The sequence below is a fragment of the Branchiostoma floridae genome, chromosome 17 (assembly GCF_000003815.2).
Source record: "Branchiostoma floridae strain S238N-H82 chromosome 17, Bfl_VNyyK, whole genome shotgun sequence".
In the NCBI taxonomy this organism is placed as follows: domain Eukaryota; kingdom Metazoa; phylum Chordata; class Leptocardii; order Amphioxiformes; family Branchiostomatidae; genus Branchiostoma; species Branchiostoma floridae.
The window spans coordinates 18,900,510-18,925,033 of NC_049995.1; the positions used below are offsets into that span (position 1 = coordinate 18,900,510).

At 43.7% G+C, this 24,524-nt stretch overlaps 2 protein-coding genes across 3 annotated transcripts in view; both read left to right on the top strand.

Annotated features, from left to right (window-relative positions):
- LOC118404486 (protein disulfide-isomerase A6-like) overlaps window positions 1–15,675 on the top strand; it is a 220,536-nt gene extending 204,861 nt beyond the window's left edge. Inside the window, exons 2-13 of one of the 2 annotated variants that reach the window (XM_035803571.1) lie at window positions 9,194–9,338; window positions 9,873–9,930; window positions 10,453–10,579; window positions 11,159–11,295; window positions 11,635–11,856; window positions 12,366–12,515; window positions 13,466–13,547; window positions 13,812–13,884; window positions 14,166–14,238; window positions 14,415–14,500; window positions 14,828–14,924; window positions 15,356–15,675. In XM_035803571.1, coding sequence (XP_035659464.1) covers window positions 9,194–9,338; window positions 9,873–9,930; window positions 10,453–10,579; window positions 11,159–11,295; window positions 11,635–11,856; window positions 12,366–12,515; window positions 13,466–13,547; window positions 13,812–13,884; window positions 14,166–14,238; window positions 14,415–14,500; window positions 14,828–14,924; window positions 15,356–15,433 — 1,328 coding nt within the window. In that variant the 3' untranslated portion in view covers window positions 15,434–15,675. Of the gene's footprint in view, window positions 1–9,193; window positions 9,339–9,872; window positions 9,931–10,452; window positions 10,580–11,061; window positions 11,106–11,158; window positions 11,296–11,634; window positions 11,857–12,365; window positions 12,516–13,465; window positions 13,548–13,811; window positions 13,885–14,165; window positions 14,239–14,414; window positions 14,528–14,827; window positions 14,925–15,355 lie in introns of those variants that run through there. The other variant, XM_035803570.1, reaches the window with a different exon arrangement.
- Window positions 15,676–18,732: 3,057 nt separating this feature from the next.
- The window catches only part of LOC118404470, a 34,743-nt gene continuing 28,951 nt past the window's right edge, over window positions 18,733–24,524 (top strand). The window contains exon 1 of the mRNA XM_035803544.1: window positions 18,733–19,094. The gene's annotated coding sequence lies outside the window, so the exon portion shown is untranslated. The remainder of the gene's footprint in view (window positions 19,095–24,524) is intronic.

Here is a 24,524-nt window from a genome sequence, read left to right on the forward strand (position 1 = left end):
CCCGAAAGGCCAGGCTGCACAACTTAAACGGGCTGTGGACGTTTTCCACAAGCTGATAGAGCTAGACAAAATCGACCAGGAAAATCTCGATTTTCTCGAAGAGATCTTGGAAAGGATCGGACGACAGGACTTGATTTGGGACGTTCTGCGGCGGTTCCAGCCGCCTGACCGAGAGATTCCGGAAAACCCCCAGCTGCAGCCGGAAAATCCCGAGCTCAAGCCGGACTACCCCGAGCTCCAGCCGGAAAACCCCGATCTCCAGCCGAGAATAAGTCTGGAAGGAATGACAGCAGATGGTGAGTGACATGCACCTTATCTCGTTCTGAAGTACTTTTTCCAACCCTATTTAGACTTAAACTGATAAGACATGATCTATGAAATTGATCTATACTTCACTCTTGAGATTAACATGACAGCACGTTCTGTAACTATGAATAAATGTCGCAGGCACAGTATGAGTAGTAGGACCCAGGTATATCTTGAAAGGTTGACATGGTAATGCTGTCAGGAAAATATCCATGAAGTTTGCCTTTGAGCTGATTTCGATAAAGCATTATTTTTTTAGTTCCTGTTGTTTGATCTGGTTCTGTATTAGGGGAGTACAGGGGTGGACGCCGTAAGCCTTTGTAATTTAGTGGTACATTTGTTCTAGCAGGTTGTTGTAGATCTGTGTTGGGTTTTAAAGGTGTACTACGTAAGATTTGGGCCCCGAAACTGAGATATTCTCCCGAACAAAACCTTAATGTGAATGGCTTATACAACAACTTTTTAGTAAATTTGCATCATTATTCCATATTTCTTGTGTTTGTGAACTGTGCAAAAACAAGCTGCACAAGGTCCGATGAATGGACCCTTCCAGCCGAACGCCATATCGAACAAATAGAATCCCCTGTTCTATTTCGAATACTCGGTCAACAAGACTGGCAGTAAAATATTATTGCCATGGCGACGATTGAGGGGAACAACAATACAGCTCAATCAGAAATAGACTGGAACTTCCCTGTCGCACTATCCCTGGCACAATATACGAGCCCACCTGTAATATAAACCTACAGCCAGCAGAAATGTACTATCCCCGGTACAGCACAATGGTCTGCCAGTAACCTAAACCTACAGCTGAGAACTACAGTGTGTACTGGAGATTAAAAAATAAGGAAGAACTAACTTTTTCCAGCACTTCCGTCCTTGAATGAGATGATACTTTGTAATATTCCAGTCCTTGGATAGTATAATAGGCCTTCAACAATTAAATTTGGCTCTGAATATGATAACCATTTGGATGCCATCGTTCAAGATCATGACCTCTATATGAAGTATTTCCTGTCTGCCTGTGGCATATGGCTTGAACAAGCTCTAGAAAAGAAAATGTATCCTTCATAACATAACATAACAACCAAGACAACGTGATCCATTGTGCAGAGTTTCCCTGTCTAGTTTCAAAGGAAAAATTCCGACAGGGAGCAAGTGTGACCTACATTCCACCATTGCATACCAGAGATACATCTGGAACAGATTTGGGGGGGAGGGCTTGCATACCCAGCATACTGCATTCCGTGGAAAAATGCCTGTGCAATTCCTAGAATTTTTGCAGACTGAATGCAATATATACCACTTGACGACTCCCCTGAGGCGTCGTCAAAAACAGCCCTAGTGGGACAGAAATGGCCAAAGAAAAATGCTATGCCTTTGTTTTTTTAAAGACTACACCAACTGAGTCTAGTTGTTTTGGGAAGTGTAGGCGTTACATAGCATTACTTTGTTCCTGGGCAGGATGTACATGTAAAGCAGTGTACGTAGAAGAGACGGGACTCTGCGCTAGCGTACTTTGTAGTAGGGTCTTATATTTGGCAAGTGGTACAAGCTCCCTCTCCGTAAGTTACCGAGCTGTTTTCTTCTTAATTTGGTTTTTCTCCTGAACATGTATGCAAATGCCATGCATGCAACAAACGCGTTAGAAAACCTGTCACAGATATACGTATCCAGCTCAGTATACCTGCATCGACCGCTTGTCAGCAACCGGGCACTCTTGCCCACCAACAAGGTAATATAATGGAGCGCCTCCCACTCCCACTTAGACTGAAATTATATCAGCCTTACCGCAACTATATGCCTTCTCAAACGACTGTACCCAGTGGATGTAGCCTTCCACAAAGAATGAATAGCATTTTTCTTTCACCCGTTCTGAGAGGATTTCAGGGCCCAAAAAGCCAAACCGAAGTCATACGGTATCCTCAGCTTATAGCGGCGGCGGCCATGTTTTTGCAACTCGCGCCGTTTTTGACCGAGGTTTTGAAATAGAACCCGAGATCGAACAGGGGGCGGGGCATAAGGTGTTCGGCTGGAAGGGTCCATTGGAACCTCCTGCTTGTAAACAACAGCTTGTGGCTCCTCGGGGTAATCAGTTAGCACATGACAGACTGGTGATAGACAAACACAATGCAGATCTTCTTTAAAATCACCCATATGTAATCACTCTAAGATAGTATATAATCAGGATATCGACAAGCTGAGGTCATGTTCCCTTCAAAACTGCAATATGTATATCTAGATAAAGACATAAATACTTTTAGGTAGATACAGATATATAGCTATAGATATACTACATGCACCAATCTGCATAATGTTAAATAATACCAACCAGCTATATATAGAGAGAAAACAATTACCACATAAGCACTAGCGCAATAACGCAAAACTACACTTCGCACCAAACGCAAGCACCAACCAAAAATAAACACAAAATATTTCATGGAGCTTTGCGGTCTTAGAACTCTTTTTCGTGTCTGCCCCAGGTGATTTGCAGAAATACTTTGACCATATCATCGAAGAAGTCAGCCACAAGTGGGACGACCTGGCCCTGAAGCTGGGATTCCATGATAACGAAATCAAAGTAATCCGAGACTTGGAGCGTGACCATGACCGCAGGTGCAGGGAAATGCTGACCAGATGGAGAAACAGGGAGGGAAGTGGAGCTACTCTGCGGGTCCTGAAGCAATCCTTAGAGAACATTGGTGAAACTCGGACAGCAGAGAGCCTGGATGGTTTGTATAATCATCGTTTTGTAACAAATATTAAAGTTACTATCGCAATCTACAATCTATCTCGCTGAGTTTAGGACCTTGCTCTCAATTCATTTAGAAAACATTAAACCCCTTTTTTGAATACATTGTTAATTACCACAAACATGTTGATAATAAATGTTTACAGGAAATGCGAAGTCCAACACCTACGTGGTTGTGAACGGTCAAATGCGCATGATACAGGAAACTCTAGATCATCTCTTGCCTGGCAACGATATCTGGTACCAATACAATTTAATTTTCAGTTGGCAAGTAAAATATATCAATATTTTATTATTGCAGGCAATGCAACATCCAACACCTACGTGGTTGTCGACGGCCGAGTGCGCATGGTCCAGGAAGCTCTAGATCGTCTGAGAAACGACCTAGCAACGTTATCTGGCACCAGAAGGTCACAGGTCAAGTTCAGAGGTTACAAGAAACACAAGAGCATCCTGGTGCACTTTTCCATACCGCGGGAGAACACGGCGGTGCTGAGGCACATGGCGGATCACTCCGACCCGAGACTTGTCTACATGGGCGTCAAGTCACTGCAGATCGACGCTGAAGTTCCCATCAAAGTCCAACAGGGGGTGCCGTGTTACGGTGCGTTCAATTAGTATTTTACTTCATATGCACTTAATTGTCAACTTTAGATCGCTAAAAAAATAAGGACATTTCTAAGTTTATGAAAGTTATTAATGCACTATTCTTTTCTTTGGACGCTTCAACAAACCTCTAGCTATTGAAGGGAAACAGAATGTTCCATTCCAGTACTTTCGGCCAAAACACACATGACCTAGAGTAGCATGTTTTTTGGAGGAACTTTAACTGTATTTGGCCAAGAAGGCCTCGTGGGTGATGTCATATCAAATATAATCCGTATATTTCATGATGTCATTTTTCTTTCACAAATGTGTTCCAGATTTCAAGAGACAACTGGCTGTCGATGACATCGAGGTGGGATGCAGTACCCGGACCAAACACCAGAGGGCGCCCCAGAGCTGGACCCGCCTGTCTGCCCTGAACCTGTTCTCGGACGCCCTGCCGCTCCATCTGCAGGCAGCCGCGAGTCTGGAGTACCAGGGCTTCTCCTACAGCCTGGTCCGGGCTCTGGTGCAGAAGGACCGGCTCAGAGAACACCAGATAAGGCAGGCCATCCAGAACCTCAGGAACGCAGAGGTGGATTCCAACACGCTCCGTCAGAAGGCAGAGGTGGATTCCAACACGCTCCGTCAGAAGGCAGAGGTGGATTCCAACACGATCATGACTTTGCGCTCCAAGCTCGATATCACAGAGAACAGGCTGAAGGAGGCTCTTGAGACGACCGCAGTTCTTGAAGAAAAGCTGCAGCAGGCTCAAGAATACGCAGAGAAAGTCGCCAAGCAGGTGACATCCCACGTGACGGAGTACAGGGGAGAGAAGCCGCCTGGAGGCTGGCCACAGGAGTACAGGGGAGAGAAGCCGCCTGGAGGCTGGTCACAGGAGTACAGGGGAGAGAAGCCGCCTGGAGGCTGGCCACAGGAGTACAGGGGAGAGAAGCCGCCTGGAGGCTGGTCGTCACAGGTCGAGAAGGCAGATTCAGCTACACAGACACACCAAGTGGGTTCTGTTGGTACTACAGGAGGATTTGTAGATGTAGGCGACAAGCTTGGAGAAGGCCCAACTGTTAAGGAAAAAGACAAGAGAAATGCAAGGCAAGACTCTGACAGTGGGGGCGATGGTAGAGAGGATGTTCTCGGTACAGAAGCACCTGAGCAAGAGCGACACACAGCGGGGATAGAAGGAGCAGCACCTAGCTCTACTTGGGACTGGAAACAGGGTGCGATCACTTTTGGTGGGGAGGGATCAGAACCTGGAAGGTTTTCTTTCCCGCGTGGCGTTGTGGTGTCGCCTAGCAACGAGATATTTGTGGCTGATATCAACAACAGGCGAGTCCAAGTCCACAGCACAGAGGGGGTTTACCTGCGCCACTTCTTAACAGTTGTACCGGGTACAGGAGATAAGGACATGTGGCCACATGATGTTTGTATGGACGGTAACGGCACGCTGTGGGTAGTAGGGCAGGGAGAGACAGACGGTCATGTTGTACAGTACAGCACGGACGGGACCGTCATGGCGGGATTTGACATTAAGAATAGCTCTGATTACCGTGGTATTGCAGTGGACATGCGCACTAACCACATCCTGGTGACTGATGCAGACCAAGGTACAGTTCTTGTGTTCCGTCCGGACGGCTCCCTGGTGCGGACAGTCAGGCATCCCGAGGGTGAGATGACAAACCCACATTACGTCACTGTGGGCGGGGAAGGGAACATTCTTGTGTTGGACTATAACAGTAACTCTGTGTACGTGAATGACGAGTCCGGGAAGTTCCTGTTCCAGTTCGGAGGTTGGGGAACTGGTGAAGGTCAGCTGGTTAGTCCTCACGACATCTGTACAGACAGCTCGGGTCACATCCTCGTGGCGGACTATGGAAGGATTCAGATCTTCACACGTCACGGCGAGTTTGTCCGGACCGTCCGTATTGGGACGGTCCCACGCGGCCTGGCTGTGGGGCCGGAAGGGCAGCTGGTTGTGACCAGTTATTCTGACCATACCGTGGCTATATATCCCAACTATTAGTCAGGCAACACTTTGGAGAAGGATTTGTTTCAAAACAAACACAGTGGACTAAAATTCTTATAAAACTCTTATATATATATATATATATAAGAATTTTATAAGAATTTTAGTCAAAGAGGCCTTTGACCTTTTTGTCATGTCAGACGACCGATAGGTCACGTGTTCGGAGCAATCAGGGTTCTCCTCAGTTGTCCTGAAGCAGAACTGAGGAGTTGAGGAAAATTTGTTGATTCAACTCTCCGTAATCGGTCTTCATAATTCTAAGAAGGTATCATGAACTTTCCATTGAGCAGAGGTTTTGTCCATTCTGGCCAATTGCAATGAGATAAATGGCTCTTTGTCACGAATGGTCACGATAGAATGATAAACAACGATTGTTCAGAAAATATTTAATACCTGCCGTTAGATACAGATAGATTCAGTTACATTCTAGGAGGAGATGCGCCTTTCTGTGTACAAAAAGGTACATCAAAGAATCGCCAGACCTTAGATTAATCAATAGATGATACGTTAAATCCCACAATGTTGATTTATTCATACATTTGTACGTAGGACGGTAATTCCCTTTTTTTAGTTGTATAGTTGTATGTAGCAGAACTTACGGATGTCATTGTATTTTTGCTGTGTCAATAAAGGCTGACGATTATTACGTTTTCTGTTGGACAAATAATGTAATGTAGCTATGCAGTGTGTATATGGTGTAGTCAGGAAGTAGACCTGTATATAGTATGCTGAGCGGGAAGTAGAGTTCTATGAGACGGTCTGCATGCTCTTTTACGTAAGGCCTATTTTATTTCCCGTAATTCGTAGGGAAAACCATCTTATTTACGTAATTCGTAGCGAGGCGACCAAATTTAGCGTAATTGCCTGCTTTAATTTAGCGTAATACGTAGGGGGTTCTTCTTAATGCAGCGTAAATCGTTGTCGGGACCACCCCATGTAGACCCTCCTATGATACTGCCTGTTACGGTCCCATTGGACCGGAGGAGTGTAAGTGAACAGGAATGTGTCTGCACAGGTGTGTATCACCAGAACTTCAAGAATGGGATCGCAGGAATTTCCTTTCGGTTCACTGCAGTGTGGCAGCGAAGATTAAGAGAAAGTACCAGAATGTTTCTCAGGGTCTGCAGGAAATTCAATCTGAGGAAATAGTACTTCCTGTAACGATTTTCCTAGGCACTAGTGTTTTAGACATTTCTGTACGCTAGCATCCCTGTGGACACATGTCTGTACAATTCCTAGAATTCTTGCAGACTGCACACAATACTATACCATTAGTCGCGCCCCTGAGGCGTCGCCAACAATACTTTACTGTAAGGTTCGCCCTGAAGGTGTCGCCAAAAACATTCTCTAGAACTAGACGTCTCACAGCGATATCTAGCGGTAAATGAGAAAACTGCACCGCTTCTTTCGCAATAAACAATGCGATTCTTTAGTATACCAACGCAGACTGGGCTTGCAATGACGGCCTAGGAGGTTCTAAAAGATGGTGTCAACTGTCTTTTCTGTATTGGAATGACTTTCTTGTATTTGATATTGCACAAACCTCGAGCGCGCATTCGAGTCATTGTAAAACACAAAGTTCAACACACAAATTGAATTTTCCTGTCCTGTTATGAAGACAGTGGAAGTAGACAGTGGAAGTAAAAACTTGAATGTACTATGTAGTTAACGCTCCATTTTCTGAGTGTTCTTTATCCGAAAAAACGGGGCAATTTGAGAAAATCCAAGCCTGATAAAATCATGACCCCACCCCCAACATCTGCTCGAAGACAAAGCATAACCTTTGACCTACCCGTCCAGTCCCGCCGCTATTGCGCATGTGCAGTCCAACTGACCAATCAGCGCGCTCCACGGCAGAGCCCGGTTCGTGTTGTCCCAGCTGTAGTTTCTGTTCGGGAAGTACACGTAAAACTTCACGCTTTCCTCCGGGAAAACACCGAAAACTTCGCTTCTACCGGCTGGAAAACACACTGGAAACGGCATGGACACGACTACAGGTGAGTTTATAGTTGTGGGAAGGCGTGTAGTTGTATATAAACGTTAGTTAACGTGTAAAACTCCATGCAGTTCGCAGGTTTGAGAGTTGAGGTTTTGGTGTTGTTTCTTCCGAGTGTTCTACACACAACATGTGAAAGTTTCGGCTGGAAAAGTCGGTAAAGACAGTCTGTAAGTCTTCATAAGTGGGGTATAACGATAAGGAAGGTGTAGAGTAACGTTATATCAAAGTGGTACTGTAAGAAAACGTATTCGGAACTCAGGCGTAGCGATCTGAGAAGATATAATATTTAACGTCAGCGTTATACTATAGTTTACTTCCAGATCAAAGCACCTTGGGTCTTAATTTGTGTCACTTGATGTTTACGTTGCAGTGTTAGAATGAATGAAACTTCAGAAATTGTTTAAAGTTTTTCTGCAAGCAGAATACTTAAAGCCGTTTTCATTGTGACCATATAAACATGATAACGTTTATCAGTTTAAACTTGATTTATAAATAAAATTCTATAAGAGCAAGTTGGGTCGGTTGGTAATGTTGTTAAGGATAGTTTTCAGTGACTTGTTGAAATATTATGAGACTTTGTGGGTGATGTTATATACATTTCAAATATTTTTCGAGACTTTATTATTGACTATATTTTAAACATGTTGTAGAAAAAAAGTTATATCTATTCTACAGTGATATTCACAGTAATAATACCGATTCTGAGTCTAATATTGACCAGTACCACAGCTGCATGGTTGGAAGTGTAGTAAGGTCAGGAATATCCAATTAGCACTAAATATTGTTATACTGAATGAACTAATTAATGCTGAAGGCTCTTTCTAGTAATATTTTGATTGGTTAAGATCTTCCCATAATTGACCAATCAGACACTGCCACCCCTGCTGTCTGTGATGTCATGTCCTGGGGGCTGGGAGTACTCTCCAAGTCCAAGCAGAGGTTTTCGGGGAAAATCGCTACCTTTTCCTTCAAGTGTTTTTTTTCGACCAGGGGGGGCTGATTGAAAAAAATGGCTTAGAGGAAAAGGTCAGATTTTCCCCACCAACCTCTGCTTGGAGAGTAGGCAGGGAGGGGCGTGTTGCTATTATAATGACTGTGACCTTTGACCTGTTATGTAATCAGCATGTTCTATCACATAATCAAACTATAATTTACAAAGATGGCTTCATCAATACACTTACCTACATACCAGGTCATAGGTCACCGTTGTTACAAGTTCGACTGTCGTCATGTGACTATAACACGAAAACAAGATCTTAAGAATATGGGAGAAATTGGCAATGTTTTGTCTGGCAACTGTTTGGTAGTTGCATTCAACAGACCCTACTGCACAGGCTCAATAGTTTATTTGTTGACATGTTTGTTTGTTGTTGACCAGGTTGGTTGCTAGTGGCATTCCTAGTCACTACTGCGCATGCTCTGTACAGCCCCAGTGTTGTTTGTTTGTTTGATGGCATGTTTGTTGTTGACATGTTTGTTGTTGACCTGTTTGTTTGTTGTTGACCAGGTTGGTTGGTAGTGGCATTCCTGGCCGCTACTGCACACGCTCTGTACAGCCCCAGCGATGATGTCATCGAGTTGACCTCCAGTAACTTCCAGCAGAAGGTCATACAGAGCGGGGACGTCTGGCTGGTCGAGTTCTACGCTCCATGGTGGGTTTCGTCTTTAGTTATTACTAGTACTTGTACACTGTATACAGGTCTGAGGTGTAGCATTCTCCTACGCAGAGGGACCACAGTCGTGTCGAAACTCCTTGTGTTACCTCTGCTTTCTTGTGCACTCAGATGAGTTACTAACCGCCCTGCTTATGAATATTAATGAGCTTACCCTAATATGGGCAATCAGCCGTTGGGAATTGGGCGTAGGAGGATGGAGCTATGTAAGACGTATCATGATTGGCTGATAGCTTCCCAGCGGCCTTTGCAAGACAGCTTTCGAAAACTAAAAGCCCAAGAAAAGCTTATTCTCTGATTGGTTGACAGCTGGTTTGTGGCGACAATCATAGTAACCGCTGGTAGGCATTAAGATAGTAGGACCCCAATAGGCTAGTGCCGTTGGGGACCAGGCGTAGGAGGATGAGGTGTAGGGACACTGGCAAAGGTAAGGGTCGTAAGGGTGCAGGTGGGTATGTTCTTGAAAGTTTCTTAAAGCCCTTTCCTCACCTTGGTCTTGTTTTCCCCTTGCAGGTGTGGTCACTGTAAGAACCTGGTGCCGGAATGGAAGAAGGCAGCCACGGCACTGAAGGTGAGAATATGTGCCCTGACACTCACAAAAATGCCTCACATTTATCTTATATACACTAATGCCTAACAAGGGGCAGGTTAATTGTTATATTGTGGGAGTCTTGCTTATAAATATTGCTGATGTTGCCTTTGATTTGCAATTGGCATGAGCTAATCAGTGACTGCAAATTTGACTGAGAAGCAGCACTGGTGCCCTATTCCCATCCTTATTATAGGAAGTTGTAAAAGTGGTGCAGTTTAGATTTTGGTATAGGTCAATCCTCCTAAGAGCTGACTGTGAACAGTGGCTACTACACTGAAACATGAGATCTGTTAGATGTTGCATTCCCATCTCTCAGTGGGAATCAGTCCTTTAGCTAGTGTTACTTCATTGTAAAAAAACATTGGTGATTGCTATATTTTTGTGTGCCGATTCCCATCCCTACAGGGAGTTACAAAAGTTGGAGTAGCCGACAAAACAGCCCAGCGTGCACAGGTTGTATGTTACTGTGTTAGATAACTGTGTTATATCCCATCCCTACAGGGAGTAGCCAAAGTAGGAGCAGTGGACATGACAGCTCACCAGTCTGTCGGCGGTCCCTACAACGTGCGCGGGTTTCCCACCATCAAGGTCTTCGGCCTCAACAAGGACAAGCCTGAAGATTATAACGGTACGTCATTACAGCTACTGTGTAACTATGGTGTAACTACAGTGTAACTTCAGTATGAACATGAATAAACTTGAGGACTATAACGGTATGTCATTATGGCTGTGTTACTATGGTGTAACTACTGTTTGGCCTGAATAAGGACAAACTAGAGGACTATAACGGTGAGGCGTTGGCATCTGGCAGCTGATTTGCATTGATTGTGTAACTTACTATAATGTTTCTTATCTCAGTGATTTTACCCCAAGTCAGGGATTTGATTGAAGAATTCAACCCCAAGTGCCTAGAGGCCTAGGCTTTGCCAGACTCTATCATGTAGTACATAGATTGGCTTTCTGATTTATTGACTATCGATTGACTATTGATTGATTATTGCCCCAGGTGCGCGGTCGGCCCAGGCACTAGTGGACTCCGCCCTTCAGCAGGTGCAGAAGCTGGTATTGATAAATGTTTGATTACTGATTGATTATTGATTATTGCCCCAGGTGCGAGGTCGGCCCAGGCCATGGTGGACTCCGCCCTTCAGCAGGTGCAGAAGCTGGTATTGATAAATGTTTGATTACTGATTGATTATTACCCCAGGTGCGAGGTCGGCCCAGGCACTAGTGGACTCCGCCCTTCAGCAGGTGCAGAAGGTCGTGAAGGCAAGACTCAGCGGGAAGGGTGGCAAGTCTGGGGGGTCAGGGGGCAGCGGAGGTCAGGGGTCAGGAGGTAGTAAGGTGAGTCATGCAGTTTTAGGGGTCAGACTTTCCCAATGTCTGAATACCCGGATCTAAGGGAAGACTGTCAGAATGTTTCTTACCTACAGGTGGACACCAAGCTACTTAGATATATGATTGTGAGCTTATTTTTAAGCTGTGTAAAGTGCCTTTCTCAAGGGCACAAGATCAGTGACAGAAGGATTTGAACTCGAGACCTATCGGTTCGGAGCCAAACACGCTTCCACTGCGCCATGCGATCTCATGATGTTTATCTATGTCTGATTTTGTTATCTAGGGGGAAACAAGGATGATGTGTGTTTATGTTTTTGTTTATTTTTCTCATATTCCGTTATCTAGCCAGGAAACAAGGATGACGTGATCGAGCTGACTGATAGTAACTTCGAGGATCAGGTGCTGAACAGTGATGACCTCTGGTTGGTGGAGTTCTTCGCGCCGTGGTGCGGACACTGCAAGCGCCTCGAGCCCGAGTGGGCGTCGGCCGCCACGGAGCTGAAAGGGAAAGTGAAGCTGGGAGCGCTGGACGCCACGGTGCACACCGTCATGGCCTCCAGGTACCAGGTGAGTACTTTCACTTTCTCATTAAGTACAAGGTGAGACTTACCTTTAGCCTTCATTTTGTTTTAATTGCTCAATATGGAATATAGGAAGCTATGTAGGGAGGCTTGAAAATGAAATACTTATTATTATTATTATTAATTCTTATTTAACGGGCATGCTAAGTGCGCGGCCACATGGACCACTTCTGGGCACTGAATACGCTCACAATAGCAGCATCTCTTCTGCCTACAAAATATCTAGTTTGCACAAGCTTGACTTACTGACCCAACAAGAGAAACGGGTTACAAAGACTTCTCAGGAAATTCTTAACCCTATTTAGACCAGAATGGTTTTGATGCACTCACAAGTTGGGAAGGTCCCCTACTTCATTTATTTATACATTTATAAATTTTCTAAATTCATTTCAGTCATTCCTTTATTGACAGATTTGATGTCACTGTCCTGTCTATGTTTCTATCATGTGTTTGAATTTGCAAATAAACCTTCCTTTTTTCTGCCCCCCTCCCCAGATCCAAGGGTTCCCCACCATCAAGGTGTTTGCTGCGGGTAAGAAGGACGGAGACGCCACAGACTACCAGGGCGGGAGGACGGCCTCCGACATCGTGGCGTACGCGCTCGACGCTCACGCTGAGAACATTCCGCCTCCGGAGGTCGTGGAGGTACGGATGGTTCTGTAACTCATTCACTCACTCATTCACTCACTCTCACACATTCACTCATTTTCACTCATTCATTTAAACATTTATTCATTCACTCTCTGTTGCACACTCACTTTCTCACTCATTGACCCACTGGACGCACATGCTCAGAACATCCTGGCTCCAGAGGTCGTGGAGGTACGGATGTTTCTGTAACTCATTCATTCATCCACTCACTCACACACACTCTCACCCATTCACTCATTCCCACTCACACTCTCTTCCACACTCACTCAGTCTCTCACGCAGAGAACATCCCACCTCCAGAGGTGGTGGAGGTACGGACGGTTCTGTACTCATATATCCGTATCTGTATGGGTAATACTGTAAATGCAGAAATGTTTGTGGTGGTTTTGTGTTCGTGGTTTTTGCGGTGACCACTTTACCGCGAACCTAAAGCCACATCAAAAAATTTTTCCATTATAGTATCAGACTGCAGTCTTTGGTGCTACCACAAACTTAAAACCACCGCGAACACTCCATTTTCCTGCTACCGCAAAATTTAATTTAAATGTATTTACAGTATAGCTGCCCTTCTGCGTAACACACCAGCTTCGTAGGCACACAGCGCGGCAGCAACTGCTTATACTACACTGAACAACTTGTCACACCTAACTTTTGCACATCTGACTGCAAATGTTACTTAAGCTAACTAGTGATGATGCTCCTATTGTACCTGATGGCAACAAGTTCAAATCTACAATTTGGCGCTTGGTCATTATGATATACAAACTACAAGTGACAACTACAGACAGTTCTGTTCTGGTCACTATTGCTGTACCTGGCAGGAATCTGGTTAGAAATTTATTTCAGCGCAATGGTTCTTCTCTATAGTACATACATTTGTACATATAACAAATAGTTCTTGATTGATGAGCATGGGGTAATTATCATATGGTGTGTTCCTGTAGGTTGTGGGTTCAGAGGTCATGAAGGCGTGTGCAGAAAAACAGCTGTGTGTGGTGTCATTCCTGCCGCATATCCTGGACACAGGTAAGGCCTTAACATAATGTAAGTGCTAATTAACATAACACATGCACTCATTAACATAACATATGCATAAAACAGCTGTGTGGGGTGTCATTCCTGTCACACATCCTGGATACATGTGGGCCTCATTAACATAATGTCTGCACACTCCTCATAAGCATGAATTATGCAGTTGTTACCGGGGACATTTTAGTGTGGTCACAGTGCATTTTTGCATTTTTTTCCCTTAAACTATTATTGGCTTATTTCGACATTTTTTCTGCTCAGGTGCTTCTGGGAGAAACCAGTATCTGGAGCAGCTGAGGATGATGGGAGAAAAGTACAAGAAGAAGGTTTGGGGGTGAGTCTGAATTGTGGCTAAGTTTCTAACCTTCCCAACAGTTGGGTGTGGGAGGAGGCAGGCACCAGTTTGTAACTAAATTAAAGGGTTAGTTTGTTTTAGGTTATTCTAACACTAAGGTAGTCTAACTCCCAGTCTGTTGGTGTGTGAGCATTAGTAAGGAAATGGGACTGAGTTGTACATTTGTAACTCTAACCCCCAGAGCTGATGGGTTACATTGGGAGTAGGATAGCACTGCATTGTTAGTTGTTGCTCACTCTTACCCTCCCCCCTCCCTACAGTTGGGTTTGGGCAGAGGCAGGCGCTCAGTCCGCACTTGAGGAGGCTCTCGGCATCGGCGGCTTCGGATATCCGGTAAGTTCAAGTTCATGTCAGCAGTTTATGTTTTCTTTGTTTGATGCAGATTTTACTGAGTTTCTTCATGCAAAACTGAATGCATTAATAAAGTGTCATCGTATTTCTTGACTTTAGTAACAATGGACAGACCAGTAAGTAAATGAATAAATGAATAATGTGTCTCCCTTCTCCAGGCCATGGCAGCCGTAAACTCCAGAAAAATGAAGTACGCCACATTAAAGGGTTCCTTCAGTGAAACAGGCATCAATGAGTTTCTCAGGTAACAGCTTTGTTTCTTTACTACATGTAGCCTTGAAGACATTAACAAATTGGTTGAAGTTTTTTCGTACACTAAGAGAGATTGCTCCACTGCACTAGTTAAGGTTAAAGGTTAGGATAGTTACTGACAGGATGTTGTTCTTGTTACCACATAGGGAGCTATCAGTAGGTCGCAGTTCTACTGCACCGGTTAAGGTTAGAGGCTAGGGGTTAAAGGTTAGGATGATGACTGATGTCTGTAATGTTGTTACCAGTTGTCAGTAGGTCGTGGGTCCACTGCACCAGGGTTAGAGGTTAATGACTGACCCCTGTAATGTTGTTACCACAGGGAGCTGTCAGTAGGCCGAGGCTCCACTGCACCAGTGAAAGGCGCAGCTTTACCAGAAGCACAGACCATCGAGCCGTGGGACGGACAGGACGGGCAGGTGAGTGGGTCTGGATGGGTCCAGATTATTGGAGTACAACTGTCTCTTTGCCTGAGACTTCAGATTCAAATCTACTCTTCATGGGGAAGACAAATAAATACACGAATAAATCATGAAGGCCAAATAAAAACCTTCAAGCTGCTCTTACATGTACATTGTGTAGCTGTTGTTATCTAGACAATATCTATAGGATTTTTCACAAATTTAACATGAAAAAAAGTTATGGCATTCGCTGTACAGTTCTGTAATGTTTCACCCTTGGTGGGTGTGTAGTAATTCTTGTCTGGTTTATCCAAATAAACTTAAAGCTAGTGTGCAGGACTGAGATGTTCATGTCTTCTGCATATTCCTGGGTTACCTGTAAACTTATTGTGAAGACTGACTTGTCTGTTATTCTGGTTTGTCTTATTCTTCTGATGTTCCTTCTGCAGTTACCTGAGGAGGAGGAGTGGGACCTTAGTGATGTCGAACTGGACGACCTTGACGAAGACTCCAAGGACGAGTTGTGAGGAACCTGAAGACGTCTTCAAGACGTAGCTGAAAAATAGATTCTTCTTTCATTTCTTCATTCCTTTTTTGTTGAGGTGACTTCGGGCAAAGGATATAGTTTTATCAGAAGTTGCAGGAAAATGATGTATTTTATGTGGTTCATTTTGTGGGAGGAGGGCATGTATTTAGTGGCAGCTGTATGAAATGGGATTACTTGTAAACAAATTGTTTTTGTTGATCAAACAGTTTTTGAGACAAAGACTGAAAAGTTGTATTCCTCTGTAGAAGCTCTGTGCAATCTGGTGTAAGAAGTAATGCCTTAATGCTGAACCTGGGTTCAAGCCCACACCAGGCCTTCCTAAGTAGTAAGTAGTATTGGAATTTGCCAAAAAGAATGTGGAGGAAGGAGAAAATGTTTCTCTATGGTGGCCAAACTATTTTCCCTACAACTAACAGCTAGTCTGATAGAGACTAAGTTTAATAGATGTGGTGTTAGTGAGGACCTTTAAACCTGCAGTAAAAGACTCCTCTGTAACATGTGTGTATGTTGAGATTAACTAAGTACCAAATACAGTCAGCGGAACTTCAACCATTCCAGCATCTTACTGTATGGTTTTCCCACCTATATTTTACCCTTATACATGTATTACCTTCACCTGTATATGACCTCTAATTGACCTTCCCATCTGTATTTACCCTTAAATAACCTTCACCTGTATTTGACCTCTGACTGACCTTCACACCTGTTAGACCTTAGCATGACCTTAAGTCCCATAATGTGACCCTGGCCCATCTGATGACAATTGTACAAATATTAGATGGACTGGACCACCTATAGTAATATATGGGGGTGTTTCCCTGATGACTTCATGTTGATTATTTCTGGGGAAAGAAACTTAATAAGTGTTTGTAACAAGGTCAGCCTGACCTTGACCATCATTTTTGTAAACACAAAGGGAAATCTTATAATCAGCCCAGTTTTAAGGGTTTGATAAATAAACATTTCTGTTTGTGAACTTCGGAAATTAACGTCTTATTCAAAAAAATAAAACTGCAGTCTCCACATCTGCTTGGTGATCTCGTTTTGTTTCAAGTTCGATGATGATGCTACTATAAATCTGTCTATGCCATAACTACACGTGTTGCAGTACTGCAGCTGATTGCTAGGAGCCGCTTTTGGACCGTAGGCCTCTTTCCCATTTCGGCGCCCATTTTAAATCCCCCGAAAGTGACAAGTTTGCCTCAAAACAAGACTTAGTCAATTCTCCCTGCTTGTAGACCTGTATTACAGTATAGGTATGCTCAGTTTCGCCCCTCTAAGGTTAAATACTGTGGTACAGGTGCCTTTTGCGGGCAGAAAACCATTGCGAACAACTTTGTAAAAATCGGTTTCTGCAGTACTGCAGCTGACTGCTAGAGGACGCTTTTGAACCCAAGGCCGCTTCCCAAGTTCGGTAGTTATTTTAAATTTCCCGAATATACTTTTAAAAGTTGATGGGTCCCCCAGCTGTCGAAAGACGTAATAAAAAGATTGATAAAAGCAAGCTATTACTACGGAAAATTGGGAGGATAATATGCGAGACTGGGCCGATATGTCCCGACGCTACTCAAACATTGAGAACAACAGAAAACTGAGAATTATGAAGAAAACATCATTGAGAATTGTCGGGTCTTCTGTTGTGCCCTAACGATCAAACGGTTATGGTTTAAGTCCATTGTGCCTCAACCTGTAGTACATGTACCACTTTTGACCAAAGCAAGTCGCTTAGAATAAGAAGGTGCCTGGCACTATTTTCAAAACATTCACTGAAGTGCCTCAGTCCAAGGCTTGCTCAGTCAATGACGAAAGGTCGAAAATTCACAACCTTTGAGAGCACCACTTTGCTTTGATCAGCTGGATGTAAGTCAGTCATTGATACATTTTAAAGCTAATACTCTAACTTATGTAGTACTTAGTATATCGCGAAAATGTGTTCTACGTTACAATCTTTTGTGCTTTGCACGCGAATATTCGAAGTGGTGAAATTTTACTGTTGTGAAAAGGCGAGCAACTTGAGAAAGACGTGAACTAGGACTGGGAATCGGTACCGCGTACTGATACAAAACCGGTTTTCTTAATGGACCTGTCCAGAAAAATCGGACCTGAAAAAATTAGGTGGACCGATTAGAAAATTAACAGATTATTTTATCAGTCATTCACACGTTTTGGTGCTTGCAGATGGAACAAAATAACGAGAGTGAAGTAGAGTAGAGTTTATAGTAATTTCTACCAAGTTGTACAGCCAATCGTACAGGTGCAGTTATGGTTGTAGGATTTAAAAACGCCGGGGTAAGTCTAATACTCCACCGAACAGATTCCTTTGTAGTGAAATGGACCATTGGTATGAGTCATACTGAAACAGGTTCAGGACCGGACCTGGACCTGATCCTTTGGACGTGAACCAGACCTGGACCTGAATTTTATGTACCGGTACCCACCCCTAACGTAACCTGGAATCTAGTCTACTGCTGGCTGGGCCTACCGTACTGCGCTGGCGGGCAAATTAACTCCCTGGCAAATTAACTCCCACTGGGCTAAGTCTAACCCCGTGAAAATTCTACCGGGTGTGGCCGGTTACCTAAGCGGCTGGGAGCTTCCCTGGCCCCGTACAAAGCCTGCACTAAGTACGGTAGGCCCAGCCAGCAGTAGACTGGATTCCAGGTTACCCCTAACGTGAACCATTGAAAATGATTTTTTTTCCTCGCAAAGAATTTGCTGTGGTAAAGGAGGCAGACAACGAGTCCTGTGATTCTGGCATGTCTTTTTTTAATAGTCATCTGTTAAACGTCTATATTTAATTGTATTTTGAGCTGGAAACCACATGATAGAATTGGAGTAATGGAATACGTTTATCAACTTTATGAAGTAATGGAATGCTTATTTTGTTCTTTCATGTGTAATCACTACGCAATTCAGACGCCATTGGCTGGCTGCCTTGTTACTAGGTATATTGAATTGAATAAACCTTTCATATAACTAAACTTCTCCCGGTTACGCCATTAAACAGCCATAAAAGACGTGCGGAACTCATACTCTCCAAGCAGAGGTTCGGCTCCGACTGTCTTTGACGTGTTTGGGGCTTTTTGTCAAACTTTCTATTTTGTACTTTTTCCTTATGTCTGCCGGTATAAGAGACATAAACAAACGGTACAAAAAAGCCTAAACACCTCAAATACAGCCGAAGCCGAACCTCTGCTTGGCAGTACTGGTGCCACACTGCCCGAACATCTGCTTGAATATTAAAATATTCCAGTTCGGGACCGTTGCTGCCCACCCCCGCGGCGAGAGTGGTACGCCCTACGCGGAACCCATTCCCGGGGCGGCGGGGCACATTCCAGGAGAGTGTCGGGTTACATCAACAAGTTCACCCGCAGACGTCCCCGCACAGCGTCTGCGTGTGAGGAGGAAAGTCGGAGCTCTGAGCGCGCCATCCCCGCCGTTTCTGGCTCCTATAACGGAGTGGACAGAACAAAACTACAACAGGAACATAACGGTGCTTCAGGAGGGTGAGAGTCCCCAGGCTAAGCTGCTGACAGACGGGCTGACCCCGCGCGACGACAGACGAGCACCAGCGGGTCGACTCTCCATCTCCGTCGGGCCTCCATCCCCACCGCTCCCGAGCCGCTGCCGCAGGAGTTACGGTAAGGAAATAGCTTTGTAGGCGTGTGTTTAGCGTGTAGATGTGAGTTTTAGGAAACTTGCGTGTTGTTTGATGATGCGGGTCGTTAGTTTGCTGGACCACCCTCCGTGCGGTACGCTCACGGCTCGGACACGATGTGCTCGGCCCAAGCCGACTCCCTGCTCCCCATACCTCCCCCTCCCGCTGCCTTTTACGCTCTGTACTGGCCCCACCCTTTTAGCTCTACTAGCTGCAATATTGCTTGTATGTGGAGTAACTTCTGCTGTGCAAAGTTGTAGATGGAGAAGTAGATCACTGGAGATGTAAATAAGTTGTCCGAAAGTGAGAATGGATCGTTCCGGGAAGCTTCCAAGATGGCCGTCTGTGGCCGAGTGAGACGCTTCTTGGGACAAGCAGGAGAAATCTCGGTCTTTCGTTACCTTTAGTTCCTAAACTGTAGAAATTAACTGGCATGCCATGCTGACAGTAAGAAATGGTAGTGGTAAATATGTGTAAGTGTGCAGTAAGTGGAGAAATAACAGTTTCGACCGGAGCTAGACCCGAGATGACAGTTCCCATCATCACATGTAGGAGGAGGGAGGGGCCAAACCAACAGCGTCATAAATTATTTTGGTTTCGCGAAAACTTTCGGGAATTTTGACGAAGATCGGCGTCGCTAAACTGCGTCAAATAAAGAAGAAAAGTTGGAACTAAAGTCGTCCAAACTTGAAGCTCATACCAGACTTGGTTTTACACTGATGACAGCTTTGTACGCATGAGTTTGAGACAGAGAAACGGGTTCTAGTTTGGGAGGGGCGTCGCCATGTTGGTCCGATGAGGAATTTTTCATATAAGATAAAGAAGAATGTCGCGCCTCCGTTTGAGGGTTTAGGGCCAGGTTTGGGCGGGAAATATTCAGGTCAGGAAATTTGGTTTGACTTTTGGAGGGTCGGAGGCATGGCAGGGTTGTTCCAGGGTTAGAAATGGTTTTCATCAGCTGCTAAAAATTATGTCAAAGTTGAAGCAACCCAAATAATGGCCATAAAAGTTTGTTTGTAGGCAACATTAGTATAAAATCACTAAAAGTTACTGTTGAAAAACTGCTGAGAATTGGAGTTCTTGTTCTAATGAAATTTAGATTCCTTTGTGTGTTTACATATTGCATTTCTACTTTTTTTGTCCTAGTGTTTGTCTCATGATCTTTGCTTTAGTTTAGTTTGAAATGATCTAATGTAATCTTCAGTTGATACCCTTTACTATTCTATAATCATTGGTTTTTTCTTTCCATTTCCATTTCATGATTGTTGGAAAGACATTGTCATAATGTTGACTTGATTCTCCACATTTACATGTAAGTTAGTAATAGCCAAGTTAAGCTCGCGATAAAAAGGATTCAGAGGAAAGAGCTGAAGAAAGACAGATTGCAGCTACAGCTTGTCCAGACCACTGCAGCAGTAGAACACAGTGGACTTCTACCTTTAGTAATAAAATACACCTACTGCTTCAGTTCTGTACTTCATGAAAAAAGCTACAAAAAGGTCCATGCCACTTGTGAAAGTTGTGTCAGAAAGGATGGAGCCTTCGTGTAACTAGACCTTCATTCTGTGACTTTGACAATGCGCCCACATGCCCACTCTCTTCAGTACCGTACTAAGTAAGTTAGTACATACTACACAGGTGAGTACTACAGGTGTTTGTTGGGTGAGGCTTGCAATGATCAGACTCATTAGTTCCCAGCATGACCGGAACACTGGAGAATCCAGCACATTCTAGTCTGAACTTTGGGACTAACTCCATCCTCTAAACTCAGTCTACACGTTCGCATAATTTTGCTTAACGACGTTTTTGCTTTTACAACAGGCCTGAGGGCATTGCCTCAACACATCCCAATACTGTATCAGATGCCAATACGATATATAAACATTGTAAAGCCTGTGAAGCCCCCCTCCCCTGTACAGGTTACCAGTGCAGATTTTACAGGAGATATTTACAATAACTCAGCAGAGTTTCCCCAGGATTGAAGCCACATGTTCCCAGCATCAGTCAGACAGAACACGCTCCAGATGTCGGGCCTGACCTGAGCTGCTCAAGTTGGCCGCCTGCCGACAAGTTTGTGGTTCAAAAAGAACTCTCCTGTACCAGTCTGTCTAGGGCACAAGTTTTATTGTTCGAACACCCCTCTACCAGTTGCCTACACGTAGCTCAGGTATACTACCTCCAAGTTCATGACCAAATGTCAGACTGTCACCTTGTAGGTTCATTTTGCCATAACTCAATTCTCCAGTCCAGAGATGAGTTGTAAAAGTTGGCCACCTGCCTACAAGTTTGTGGCATGAATCTCTATGTACCAGTCTTTACTGGCCTTCCTTTAGCTTACACCCTGCAGTTACACCAGCCAAGTTCATGTTCATGTAAACTTCTCCAGGGTGTGTTCCCTGTCTACAAGTTCAGGTTCAGTTAAACATGTACCAGTCTTAACCAGTCTGCCTTTAGCCACACCCTGCAGTACAGCCAGTCAAGTTCAGGGTCAGGTAAACTACTCCAGGGTGTGTTCCCTGCCTACAAGTTCAGGTTCAGTTAAACATGTACCAGTCTTCCTACAGTACAGGCACACCCTGCAGTTACAACAGCCAAGTTCAGGTTCAGGTAAACATGTACCAGTCTAGGCTGGTCTTCCTTTAGTCATACACTCTGTAGTATAGGCAATCAATTTCAGGTTCAGGTTAACTAGTGTAGGGTCTCTTCCTACAACTTCAAGATTCTGTTCCCTACCTCCAAGTTCATGGCCAAATATCAAATATTTTGCCACATACAAACTGCAATAGTTAAGCTCGGTTAGTTCCCAGTTTTGTCAGCTACAAACAGGAGGATTCTATATTATGTTGGCTCCCTGCGTAGTACTGCACAAGAAGTAATCAACATCTCCAGTACCCCCCTAACATAACCTGTACACACCCAAGTTTACATCTCCAGTACCCCCCTAACATAACCTGTACACACCCAAGTTTACATCTCCAGTACCCCCCTAACATAACCTGTACACACCCAGGTTAACTACTGCTGGGGGCTCCTTACTCATACTTAGAACTTCCAAGTTGAAGGTCATGTTCACATGACAAGTTTCTTCCACCCAGTCTGGCTCTCGGCTCCTCTGCCTTTCCTCACCGTTCCAAGTTCACAAGTTCATGGTCGTGTGCTTCAAAGATGTCAAACTCAACAAATCCAGATTTGGGCGGTTACCCTTTAAGTTCAGATCAGCCTCTAGCTAGTTTTGCCGAGCTCAAACTTGTTTACAACTTTCCTCAACTCTCCAGGCTTTGCTGCTGCTGTGGTACATTGTCATGTTTTACTAACTTAAGTTATGTTTAATAATCATCTGGTGTATTTGCCAGCCAGTAGGTACCCAATAGGTAATGAGGCTGTTTACTGTGGTCAAGGCACCTGCTCCAGCACGGGACCCCCGTTACATCCCTCCAGAAGACGACTTTTAAAAAAAGAAACATTTCTTCACCTTTTCCATGGGTATCATGCTCCCAAGCTGTTGTGGCATGTAAAACTGATTTGATACAGAACTACTAGTACAGAAATAGCCAAAGTAACAACCAAAGTGAGTCGTCACCTGTTCTGTCAGCTGTACCAAACATGTCGTAAACTCTGATGATCTGCACATGTCATCTTTCATCTTGTGGGCTCAGAACATCAGAAAATTGGAATAATAGAACATCAGAACATCAAGAAGTTTGAATAATAGAACATTGGAACATGGAAACATCACGAAATTGGAATAATATAATGTTAGAGCATTGGAACATCAAAACATTGGAATGTTTGAACATTGGAACATTAGAAACATTGGAACTGCAGAAAATTGGAATAATATAATATCAGAATATTGGAATGTTAAACATCAAAACATCCTAGATTCATGCCCAGTCTGCTGTCAGTGTTTGATAAATGATAAAAATATCTCTTTGCATTTTCAAGAATTGTAGGAATTTTAAGGTGCCTTCTTGGGTTATTTGGTGAGTGAAGTAAAAACAGATTTCTGGCATGGAAAAATGATTTGATACAAGACAAAAATAGTGGATATAAATTAATAACAAAACTGAACCGTCACCTGTTTTTGTCATTTGTGCTGAATTTATTATAAATTGTCTTGTTTCTACTATCTATGTAAAACTGATTCTAATTTCAAACATATCAAATTTCATTCGTTCTTTATTATCATTTTACCATATTCTATCATGGAAAACTGATTAGAGACAGCGCTGTAAAAATAACTGAACATCTGTTCTCACCAACTGGGACTCCAAATATGCTGCTTTGGAACATTATTCTTCTATGCCAAAGATCAGTTATAGCTACTGGATATGATTTTGAAAATGGTACGCAGACATGTCCTTGTAAATCTTGTGGAGAGCTGCAGCATTATGTCATTGTCAAGTTGGGTGAGACCATAACAATTTGATTTGTTTGTTCCTGAATTAAAATACTAGACCAACAAAAAAGTTTCTGATCTGCTCAGTGTCACTGAGGAAAGATGGTGGATACCATCTGAAACATCTGACCATTTCCAAATCATATCTAGCCTGGTTACCAAACCCAGCCCGATCTCAAGTATCTATCAAAAGATATATTTTGAGGTTGGGGTATGGTATCCAGGCTAAATCATCCAGTTGCTTGAGGAACTGCTGTTTGGCTTCCATTGTTTGTGTGACTGAGCCAGACTTGTCAGCTGTTGTTATCAGCTGGGTCTGTCAGGTGCAGAGGTTAATTAGGGTCAGGCCACTCCAAATCTGTGTGATGTGTCACATTATGGCAGGCAGCAAGTTTGGCCAAATGATCTTGCTCCTTTCTTCATAATAATCATACAGTAAATCCTTCTATTTGTCAGGGGACTTAATTTGCCATTTATATTTTGTTACAACATGGTCTTTCTCTCTGTTTTCACTCTGGAATCAGAACGGATTATAGTTTGTATAAAGAAGAATTTGGGTGTTTGTATCACCCAACTACATTGTACATCATATATTGGCACTGCTGCAAGATAACCTGGTTCTGTGTCCTGCCCTGTTAGTGTGACATCAGTGATGAAGCATGGGAGGAATGTGATGTATGAAACGTTGCCGTGGCCAGACGGCCTTGTGGTGTGTTCTGTGTGGGAAGGATATCACCATAGGAATGGGTGTTATTTAGATGTCCATTAATAAAATCACCATAAAACAAAATGTCATAAAATAGATGCCAATCAGATAACTCACAAATGCAGTTAAATGTGCAACCAACCATGGCATTAGTCTAGTGCTATACATCATATATGAGATATGAATATCTTGTAAATGACTAGTCTAGTATCAGATATGGAGGTCCTGTGTATGAAATGTGGAGGTCATATACATTGTGATATGAGATAAATAAGTGCCCATGAGATATGGAGGTTGGTATGTACACA